This window comes from Amblyomma mixtum, chromosome 1 (assembly GCF_055824585.1).
Source record: "Amblyomma mixtum isolate Tamu chromosome 1, ASM5582458v1, whole genome shotgun sequence".
In the NCBI taxonomy this organism is placed as follows: Eukaryota; Metazoa; Arthropoda; class Arachnida; order Ixodida; family Ixodidae; genus Amblyomma; species Amblyomma mixtum.
The window spans coordinates 135,041,959-135,052,685 of NC_143012.1; the positions used below are offsets into that span (position 1 = coordinate 135,041,959).

The 10,727-nt window shown below is 47.2% G+C and overlaps 2 protein-coding genes and 1 non-coding gene across 3 annotated transcripts; 2 read left to right on the forward strand and 1 right to left on the reverse strand.

The window, feature by feature from the left end:
• Positions 1-1,623: 1,623 nt before the first annotated feature.
• On the forward strand, positions 1,624-5,168 carry LOC149367662 (uncharacterized). The gene is made up of 2 exons (XM_089556626.1): positions 1,624-2,054; positions 2,809-5,168. Exons 1-2 carry the CDS (start codon positions 1,719-1,721, stop codon positions 4,279-4,281), a joined length of 1,809 nt encoding a protein of 602 aa, XP_089412752.1. The 5' UTR covers positions 1,624-1,718; the 3' UTR covers positions 4,282-5,168.
• Positions 5,169-8,493: 3,325 nt separating this feature from the next.
• Positions 8,494-9,466, reverse strand: LOC149367663 (uncharacterized). Its single transcript, XM_089556639.1, has 2 exons — positions 9,314-9,466; positions 8,494-9,122 (listed from the first exon to the last, which is right to left on the reverse strand). The coding sequence occupies exons 1-2, from the start codon at positions 9,462-9,464 to the stop codon at positions 8,611-8,613; spliced, it is 663 nt and encodes a 220-aa protein (XP_089412765.1). The 5' UTR covers positions 9,465-9,466; the 3' UTR covers positions 8,494-8,610.
• Positions 9,467-9,877: 411 nt separating this feature from the next.
• On the forward strand, positions 9,878-9,948 carry TRNAG-CCC (transfer RNA glycine (anticodon CCC)). The gene has a single exon. It is a non-coding gene; the product is annotated as a tRNA-Gly (tRNA).
• The last annotated feature ends 779 nt before the right edge of the window (positions 9,949-10,727 follow it).

Sequence of the window (10,727 nt, forward strand, 5' to 3'; positions counted from 1 at the left end):
ACCATATGCTTGTGTTGCCACAATTTTAGGTGTCATTTCCTGCAAGTAAAAAAAAAAAAAACTGAGTACAGTATAACTCGGTATCCATAGCATGTATAACTATATGGGCAGCTTGAAAATAACCTGCAGCACATTTCATTCCTTAACAGAGCTACTCGAGCCTCATAGGTGACCTGTCTATCAATGGAATAATTTTTCTACGGACCCAACTTGCTCCTCGCACAGAATCATTCTAAAGAAAGGCACAAAATTTGTCTAAGCCGCACTCTTCTATAACAATTTAAACAAGCAGCATCTGTTAGCACATGGACGATGTTAGCGCCATGAATGGTTGGTGCTTACCACTTTGTAACTAATGCACGCCTTTTGTGAGTCCACACATAATGTAGACAAACTGGGCTAGTCAGATGTGCCGCCTTTTTCTGGCAGGTAATGAAAAATTATGGGGGCACTTAAGCCTGCTTACGTGGAGGAACGCGAAAGCATGTGTTTTGAGGAAATGAAAGCTAGGTTTCTGAGAAAAGGAAAGGACACAGTAGCTCTCAGATCCCGACATCCTGGTGGACACCTCAACTGCACCTTAAAGCATATGCAACAGAAGGTGTACATGTCATTGGTCAAACCCAGCCCTGTCACAAACTAACCTCCAACTTCACATCTCCACATCTCGGTGGACACCTCAACCACAAAGCATCCAACTGAAGGTGCACATGTCATTGGTCCAAACCCGTCACAAGCTATAGCCTCCAATTTCACATCTCAACATCTCGGCGGACACCTCAACCGCACCTTAAGGAAAAATCTAGTCTCAGAAAGCATGCAGTTTAAAATGCATATGTCACTGGCCTTAACCCGTGTCACAATTGAGCTACCCTCCAACTTGACTGAAACACTGAAACTAGTCAGTCGTGTATATGCAAGATGTCTTGCTTGGTTAACTAAGCCTGTAGACAACATCTATTTACACACATGTGTTTTTAAAATAAATTAATTGAATTAGCATATCATACAACAAAATCTGCTATGGGTATGAATATCTCCAGATGTTTAAGAGCAGCATCATCAAATCACCTTGTGCACAAATGTAAACTACCTGCGCCATATGCAATAGACAGCATGTATTTATATATCTGTATATGCAGTAGCCGGCATGTATTTATTTGCAACTAATATACGAAATCACTTTTTAAACATGCAGACATGTCTATGCCAAATTGTAACATCCTCCCCTCCCTACAAGCACTTTCTCTTTCTAGCCAGCAGGAAAAATATCTTGCATCCGGTGTAGTGTGGTGCGGTGGGGGCAGAGACAGGTAAACAAAGTATTCTGCGCGCAATATTTATAAGCACTTTCAAACAAACCGCGTAACGCAGTAGCCGGCATGTATTTATTTGCAACTAATATACGAAATCACTTTTTAAACATGCAGACATGTCTATGCCAAATTGTAACATCCTCCCCTCCCTACAAGCACTTTCTCTTTCTAGCCAGCAGGAAAAATATCTTGCATCCGGTGTAGTGTGGTGCGGTGGGGGCAGAGACAGGCAAACAAAGTATACATAGTTTTCACGTGACGTCACATCCTATGTCGCACGTCACACATCCGAGAGACCGCCGCCGCCGCCGCCATCTTAGGGTGTACGCTTAACCTACCGCGCGGCCTTTCGCAGTGGTTGAACCTGCGTATGCGCGATACACGGTGCGTTTTGCTGGTGAAATGGCAAAAATCAGTGCCCAGGAGTTCTGCCCATCGTTCTTTGAGCAGCTTGTGGGCCCCACACGGGCTCGCTACGAGTCAAAGATAGCTATGTGCGATGGCATTGATCCGTACCAGCTGCACGTCGGAACAGATGCAACCGCTGATGCCGAGCTGCTGCCACCGACAACGAACATGGACATAGTGAACTACCTTGTTTTGTCGACAAGCTACGTGTCGATGCAGCAGATGAAAGCCTACAAATCGCTTGACGCACACAACTACTTTACGAGTGGTTGGGTGAAGAGTCTGTTGGCCAAACAACTGCCTTCAAAACGTATCGTCTTGTTGAGCGAGGTGAGTGCGCAACAAAACTTCCATTTCTTCGTACGCGTTTTTATAAGCTAAAGCACGGTCGTCTCCTCTGTCCTGCATGCGGTAGAGCACGCGCTAAAGCTACAATCTTTGGTTGTGCGGTTGCAAAACGTGTAGATGAATCTGCAGGGTGCAGGCGCTGTTCGCTTTTCAAGACACCGGCGTTTATCAACCTGTGCACGCTGCATTTTTCAATCTGGTCGATTCAGTAGTGCCCTGTGGTTCTTCATAGTGTACCGAAGTTTGAACGCGTAACTTCGACAGACATTATCGCCGCTGAGCGCTGGCCGGTGGGTACACGACCGTGCTGCTCGGCGTGTTCACATCGTTTGACGTTAGCTAATGGCCTGCAGCCACAAAAAAGAAAGAAAAAATGTTCTAAGACCCACCGGCCGTCAGCCAGCAACGTTAATGTCAATCCACGCTCTCGAGCGTTCGTGTTAAGTCTGCGGGCGGCGGCACAGAAGCAGTTTTACATTTCGACTAGATGAAAACGAGGTCGCTGCATCTGAGATCGCGTGGCCGCGGTCCTTGGGCGTTTGATGGTGTCTCGTGTCCTGCATTTACGCTGCATTGAGCTGTGTGCTCGCAAAAGCAGTGTTTAGGCAGAGCCTGCTTTGGCTGGTGTCAACTTGGAATAGAAGCATAAATTGTAAATTTGAGCAGAAGTGAAAGCTTCCACATCCAACACAGTACAGCACAACTTTGTTTTCTAACTGGCATTTTTTATTTTCAGGTCAATCATTCCCAGCGGCTGCGAGATGCACCTCTCAAGGCATGGATTCTGGCCAACAGTGACGGAAGCATCATCACGGCACACTGCACCTGCATGGCAGGAGCAGGTGAAGCCTGCTCACACGTTGGTGCCGCGTTGTTTGCGGTGGAGACAGCGGTACGCCTCAGAGATTCCCAAACGTGCACAGAAAAAAACAATCTGTGGCTTCCTGCACACAAGCCAGGAGCGGCATTTAAGAGGCTGCGGGACATAGATTTTACGTCATCCCAAGCAAGAAAAAAAAGGATGGATCACGCAGAAAATGTTGACCCTAATGTCCAGGGTGCAACGACATGCTCTGGTCAGTCATCACTGCCCGTGCCACCTGCTCCAACCGTGCAAGAGTGCAATGCCTTGTATGCCAAAATAGCTGCTTCAGGGATAAAGTCGGCGATTTTTGCACTGCATCCGCAGTACAATGGAATGTTCCGGCCTCCCCAGACTAGAGAGCCAAAGCCTCTTCGTGGCCTCTTCTGTGAAGAAGCGCGAGCAGAAGACCTACATCACCTCACTCAGCGCGCAAAGAAATTCATGACAGCTTTTGTCATAACGCAGGAAATGGTAAACTTTGTTGAAGAGAGCACGAGAGACCAAGCAAACTGTGCAAAATGGTACACGCATCGTGCGGGCCGCATCACAGCATCTGTGATGAAAAGTGTGTGCGCTACCAGCATCAATAACCCTGCAATGTCGGTGCTGAAGCAGGTGTGTTATCCTGAGCAGCAAAAATTCTCCAACGCAGCCACAGAATGGGGGAAGCAACATGAAAAGGATGCTGTAGGCAGTTATGCAGAAGAAATGGTAAAGAAGCATACCAACTTCACACATGCAAAAGCAGGACTATTTCTGAGTGCGAAGTACCCACACATTGCCGCAAGTCCAGACGCTATAGCCAACTGCAGTTGCTGTGGCAAGGGCACCGTTGAAGTCAAGTGCCCCTACACTTTAGCCCAAAAAGGATTATTTGGAGCAGAGCAGCACCCGCAGTTCTGCCTAGAAAGCATTGATGGGCGTGTAACATTGAAGAGGACCCATGCTTATTTTTTCCAAGTGCAAACACAAATGGCAGTGTGCAACGTGGATTACTGTGACTTTGTCGTGTGGACGCCAACATCAATGCATATCGAGAGGGTTCAGAGAGATGAATCTTTTATTGAGAAGTTCGTGGCAACTGCGGCAGACTTTTTTGTGCGTGTTGTTTTGCCTGAGCTATTTGCTGGATACTTCACGAAAAAACCCACCACAAGGCACAGCAACAAAGATTTGTTCTGCTACTGCCAAGGCCCCGACACTGGCAAAATGCTTGCTTGCGACGGCAACGATTGCAAGTATGGATGGTTTCACTTCTCTTGCCTTGGGATTAATAGAGCCCCTAAGCAGAAGAAGTGGTTCTGTGAAGACTGCAGCCAGTCATCTATCGGTGCGACGCAGTGACTGGGGCAGACTTACTGAGCTCCAAGAGGACAGCCATGCAAAATATATACATTATTGAAGTGCATAGTCAAGGTTTGGTTTAGTGGGGCTTATCGTTCCAAAAGAACTCAGGCAATGAGGGATGCCATAATGGAGGGCTCCAGAAATTTCAACCACATCTGGTTCTTAAACGTGCACTGACATCGCAGAAAACTCAATCTCTGGCATTTCACCTCAATCGGAAGGCGACCATTGGGCCAAGGTTGAACCTGTGTCCTTCGATTCAGCAGTTGAGCGCCCTAACCACTGAGCCATCGCGGCAACTAAATACCAATAGTTGAGTAGCTCAAGTACTCAACAGCCCCCTTTATGGATCACTGCCTTGTCGTGGCGAAGGGGCTTGCGCAACTCAATGAAGCCATGAGCTATGCTGTGCAGGGCCACCCAAGACAGACAGGTCATGGCAGAGAGTTCTGACAAAATGTGGTCCACTAGAGAATGCAGTGACCCACTCCAGTATTTTTTGCCAAGGAAACAGTACTGACTTTCACAGAAGGCTAAAGGAGTGTACCTGCGGAAATAAACCTTAACTGCTAACTGGAAGGTCTAATCCTGAAGTTAAAGCTCAGTTACTGTGGCCACTTAATGAGAAGACAAGAGCTGCTGGAAAGACCCTGTTGCAGGGAGAGATTGAAGGCAGAAGAAGGGGCCAGTAAAGGATGGGATGGTTAGATGACATCACCAAGGCAAGAAAATGAAATTGTGTGAACTACAGCAGTGAGTGGAAGACCACTAACTCCTAAAAGGCCTGACGTGATGTCGTGCATAAGGCCACGAAGAGCTTAATGCAACCTGACTGTACAGGTCAACAGTGGCAGCAGATAGAATAAAATACAATCATGCCCCAACTCTGGCGTGCGTGTGGGGAGCTTTCTCAGCTCTGAAAATTTTCTGACCGACAGCCACAGCAGCATTTTTGCCCTTGAAAAAGATTACCTTCACTACATATTTTCTATTGCGAGAACAGAACCAAGTCGCACACATACAGAATTAGCATGTACATCCTTGGTAATTTCAAAAACTTGTGGTTACATGATACACACTGGCACGAAAAAAAGTTGAGAATCCTCAGTTACATATGAGGAAATGCAACATGGGGCAGTGACATAGAAATGATCGCATACAGTGTATTTCAGACACCAAAAAAATAGATGACGCATCCTGGCATCTGAAGAAAATGTACATTAAAACAAAATTACAGTAAAAATTCTTCAGTGTTCGAAAACTTGGCACTATCAACCCCAGAAGCAAACAGTCAATTCAACCATTGTTACAGAAGCAAGCTCAGCAGATTCAGAAAAGCAGGCAACAAACCAATAAACTGCATTAAAAGCAAAAGTTCACTGATTAAATGAAATTGCAGCCCACAGCTGCAAAAAGCTAAAGTCACTGAAATAAATTTGCACAAAGTAAAAATAGCTGCTATTAAGTACTAGAAACGCTCTGCCAATGCACGACAGTGCCATATGTTCTGTGTGTACAGGAACATAACTGAAGGGCTTCATAGACTTGCACAAATGTTTGTGTAAGGTCACGAGGAGAGTGCAGCTGCTCTTATTCATAACTCTCACTCGCCACTTCTGTACAAGGGAGATATGCCCTCTTAAATAGTTCACAGAGGCCTCAAGAAAGAACTATCCTTGTAATGCAAAAAAAGCGGCTGATAGTCTGCCACAGCACATACTACATTCTGTTTCCTGTTCAAAGCATGATTGACACACACATCAGGATTTGCAAAAAAAAAAAAACATTGCAGGTGACAACCCTTGCTTTCATGATTCTATTGAAACCAGTGATAAAAAGTTGTTGTAAATTATGCCAGCTGATGAAAAGAAACCCATCTCCGACATTAAGAGCAGTGTTTAGTTTGAAACAAGGAAATGACCAAGTGCAGTACACAGAGTCTAATTTGTGTTAAGTGCGTAATTGTGTACACTGCATCTGAAAGGGATAACAGCTTGGTCACAGTACAAGGGCCCATAAAAATTCAGGGGGACACTTTGTTGACCTAACGTGCGGTGAGGCGAAAGCCTTAAGCGCGGTCTTGCTGCTTGTGTCACTGATGTGTGGTTAAGATGTTAAGCTTCGCCTCTAAGAGTGGAACGCGACAGCGCCTTGCAACGCTGCCAGGGTGTCCACAGAACACCATCGGCCGTTCGGCTCTACGCCTTGCTCCTCGGTAACTTGGTTTAATGTATCTGTCTCGCATATCTCGGTGGACACCTGAACCTCGCCGTGAGGGAAGGGAGGAAGATTGGAGTGACCGAAGACACCGTATTCACTAGACGCGCCTTTGTTCATTCCCAACCATCGAGGTAGCATGGCAGAGTGGTTAGCGTGCTCGTCTCGCACTCCGGAGAGCTTGGTTCGATTCCCCAACTCGACCCATTTCCTACTCGTTTTTATTTATTTCTCTGCTCTGACTAGAAAAGTAAATTAGGTGAATTAATTAACTAAACTCAGCCCCACCTACTTGGAGCATCACTATACCATCCCTTTAATTGGTTGCATGGTTGCAGTCAAAGTACCACTGGCCCCGTTTGAAATTTGTGCACTGTGACGTCACGACCATTTCGACCAATTGAAAAGCGTGACATTTCTCTCGACAACTGCTGCTTACAACGATGAGGCATTAAAGGCTTCCGCCTTAAAATAAGAGTTTATGATTAACGTAGCAATGCACAGATAATGATTGCGTCATAATAAATAAGAGGCTTCCACGAAGAGCGGGTGATGCCCCAATTATCATCCCTTTTGAAGAATCACCGCACAGCTTAGGTTATGACATCGGCCGCCATGGTAGCTCAGTGGTTGCTGCACTCCGCTGCTGACCCAAAATATGCATGGTCAGTTCCAGCCTTGGCGGTCGCATTTCAGTGGAGTCAGAATTCTAGAGGCCCGCATACATTGCGATGTCAGTGCATGTTAAAGAACCTGTTACTTGAAGATGAATCACCAACAAGCCCAAGCTGCTGTTCTGGAGAAATATGGGAGGGCTTAGTGCTGCAGTAAGCATAGTCTGGCTGATGACCATGGCCCCAACTCCACTCACTGAAACCTATCCAAAAAGCAGCCATTTTTGCCTTCATGAGACAAAAAAAAAAACCTCTTTACATTGTACATTTCTGTATACAGGATAAAGCAGCATGTTCCAAAGTTTTGCTACTGCACTGACCTGTTATGCCCGATCAAAACCTGGACTTTTCAATTAGAGGGGACCACAGACGGACACAAGTTTGTGAGAGCACAGCAGACTGCTACTATCTTGTCTAGTGGTGTGAACTTATCTGCATGCCTGGCTGTCACGAAGTTAATTGGCTGAATATCCTTCAAGATTACAAATTTGTTGCGAACTAATCCTATCACACGCTCGACATGAATGCGAACATTCGCCAGCCTTCGAGTGTTTTCGACTTCCATGGCTGAGAGCTGCTTCTTGCCCTTTGTGAAAGCAGGTATGTGTAGTTTTGCACAGTACAAACCTAATATGTCTGCAATGTCAAATCCTCTGTCTGCAAGAACAACATCTCCTTGAGTTAAATTGTCGAGAATGCCGCAGTTTTCGGTTATGTGTTTGTCGGAGACCCTTCCACCCCAGCCTTCAGAAATGAAAGTAATTGCACCTTGTGGAGCAATCCCTACCAGGTATTTCGCAGTGTTGCTGCCCTTGTACTGTGACCAAGTCTCACTCCTAGGCTCAAGTGCAGATGGCCGTTCAATCTTCACTTCAAAGCAGTCAATAATGATGGCTACTTTGCTCCCAAAAGAATCATAAAATGCCTGTGGCATCGTACTCTGCAGTAGCTGCCGTGACGGCCATGCAATTTGCGACCTCAACCGCCAGAATGCCCCATGCAGCCATTTTTCAAATATGCGGCTCACAGTCGAGCATGAAACTCCAAATCTGTATGCAAGATCCTGCAAGGGAAAGCTGCATTTCAACTTCATCATAAAAATAACAAATTCAATAAATTTTTCTAAGCCATTCTGTTGAGTGTGCTTAACAGAAACTTCAACCAATTCAAAAACTGCCCGAAGAGTAACAAAATTTGGCAATCCTGTATAAAATGCAACTTTTCGTGCATCTTGACGCAGTGATGCCTCGGAGATGGCTGCGCTCTTGTTCTTCAAGATTTGAAGCTCTGATGTCAGACGCTGGTTGTCGGCCTCCAGAGCCTCTAGCTGGTGTTTCGTCAGCTCTGTTTGAACAGCAGTTTCTGGAATGATATGAAAATAAAGAGAAATGTGATCGCCTAAGTTAAGCAAATTTCGGCCCAAGTAAAAAAGCAGTCATATCTGCAGGGAGAGAGTAACAAGCCTACCTCTGGTTAGCTTCAAGTCTAATGCACAGCCTGGAACGACAGCTTGGTCGTGTGCGCAGTCGGCCGCTACGGCGTGATGCGGCGCAGGTTGGGCTGCACCATCGTGCTGCATGGCGTCGTCCGGCACGGACACATCACCCCGAAGCTCGTCGTCCAACGGGAGGGCGGCGGCGACTGCTGCGGGTGCGACCACTCTCATCGCTGCGCGTTGGTCGTGTTCGCAGTCGGCCGCTACGACGCGATGCGGCTCAGGATGCGTTGCACCATCGTGCTGCATAGTGTCGTCAGCTTGAAGCTCGTCGTCCAGCTGGAGGACGGCGGCGGCCACTGCTGCGGGTGCGACCACACTCATCGCTGCGCGTTGCTTGGCGCGCTCGTACCGGGCGCTCGCCTCCGCTACGCGCAGCTTGCTGCTGTAACCAAGCTCTAAGCTCGGCGCCCAGTCGGGATTAGTCTCGTCCATGAGACTTGATGGTTTGCCTGAAAGCAACCATACATTCATGATTTGATCGCAATCAATGTCGCGGCATTCCAAAATGAGCTAATGCGGCACCGCCGGCGCAATCAAGTGCGGCAGCACTAAACTAGAGGGAAAAGTTCGCTTGGGAGCAATGATTTCAAAGAGTTACTAGTTCTACTTAATTTCCGCACACGCTCTCGTATTTTCTTACCTGTAATAAAGTGACGACCGCATACACGAACGTTGGCGAGGTTTTTCAAATCCTTGCGGTTCAAACGCGCCAGCCAGGCGTTCCGGCGCTTTTCGGACAGCGTCTGTGTGCGCTGGCACTGCCATGAAATAATTTTCGGCAACAGGAACATCCCTGGGGGTGGCTCTGCACTACCTGGCTCAGCACTCGTTCTTTTTCTTTAGCCGCGAGATGGCGCTACCAGTACCATTGCCGAGAAAGCTGGTCGGCGTCGCTGTATACGACGATGGTTTAAGATTATTTGCAATCGAATCAAGCAAGCATCCACCTACAGGACAAAAGTAATTTCCAAATGCCACCTCTGTGCGAAACTGCATCTCGAACAAGCGAGCGAGCGGTTCAGCCGAGAGATATCTTGAGCGACGCACGTAACGCAATGCTGAATGTAAAGAAAACACATCGCCGCCTTTCATTGCATCAGCCCATGACCTCCAAGCATCAGCCTGAAACACTTGCGCTTCCATCCTGTGCGAGATTCTGCACAGAGGGGTATAATAAAGGAACGGCAAGTGTCAGAACTCGTGGGCGCCGCTGGTGTAGTGGTATCATGCAAGATTCCCATTCTTGCGACCCGGGTTCGATTCCCGGGCGGCGCAAGTTTATTTTGTGCTTCTGCACTTTTTTTTTTTTTAATGTTCACCTCATAAAATGATCTGGTGTAAACTCGGATGGTCACGTGTGAAACTGCCCGTTGCCCTCACATGCGTTTCTACAGGGTTGAAATATACTCCGCTTCTGTAGACACACGATGCTAACAAGCTAACAGACGAACGACATGCCCGTCTGCTCAGAGATGTCAGCCCCGTAAAAAAAAAAAAAAAAACGTAGAAAATGTTGGACACTACTGGAACCAGTTCGGTTTAACTTGCGCTCGCTAAGATACCGCGTGTGCCGTATTTATCTGCCCCTGTTACGAAAAATTATCCTGCGCAATCTACTGAACTATATGGTCTCAAACGCCGACTACAAGGTAGCTTATGATGTTCTTCGTCTTTCGATAAGTAATTTAACATCTAAACTTGCCTGCATTTTCAGGAATCGCTGAAAAACTGCATTCGGCTGCGGCAGAACTTATCGTCCAGGCGAGCAAAGAAGCCAGTTTGACAGGCTGCGCCATCTGGCGAGCGGCGAGACAACCAATGTCACGGCTTGGGGCGGGAATGGCTTCGAAGGTGCATGTCGCCAGCTCGTTGAAATTATTACGATCTTGCGCAACAGCGGGGTTCCCTGAATGTTTCACGCATTAGCACACCGTGCTCAGACCTCAGTGTCCCCCGGAAGCCTCAGTGCATTTCTGCAGCCTTTTTTCGTACGCTTTGAAAACTGCAGCCCTCATGCGCAGCTTGGCAGACGGCCACGGCTGTACACTTGCGCT

Coding starts and splice junctions, on each gene's coding strand:
- LOC149367662 (XM_089556626.1), top strand. CDS start 1,719: ATGGCAAAAATCAGTGCCCAGGAGTTCTGCCCATCGTTCTTTGAGCAG. Junction 2,055..2,808: donor GTATCGTCTTGTTGAGCGAG/GTGAGTGCGCAA, acceptor TTTTATTTTCAG/GTCAATCATTCCCAGCGGCT.
- LOC149367663 (XM_089556639.1), bottom strand. CDS start 9,464: ATGTTCCTGTTGCCGAAAATTATTTCATGGCAGTGCCAGCGCACACAG. Junction 9,123..9,313: donor CGGTCGTCACTTTATTACAG/GTAAGAAAATAC, acceptor GGTTGCTTTCAG/GCAAACCATCAAGTCTCATG.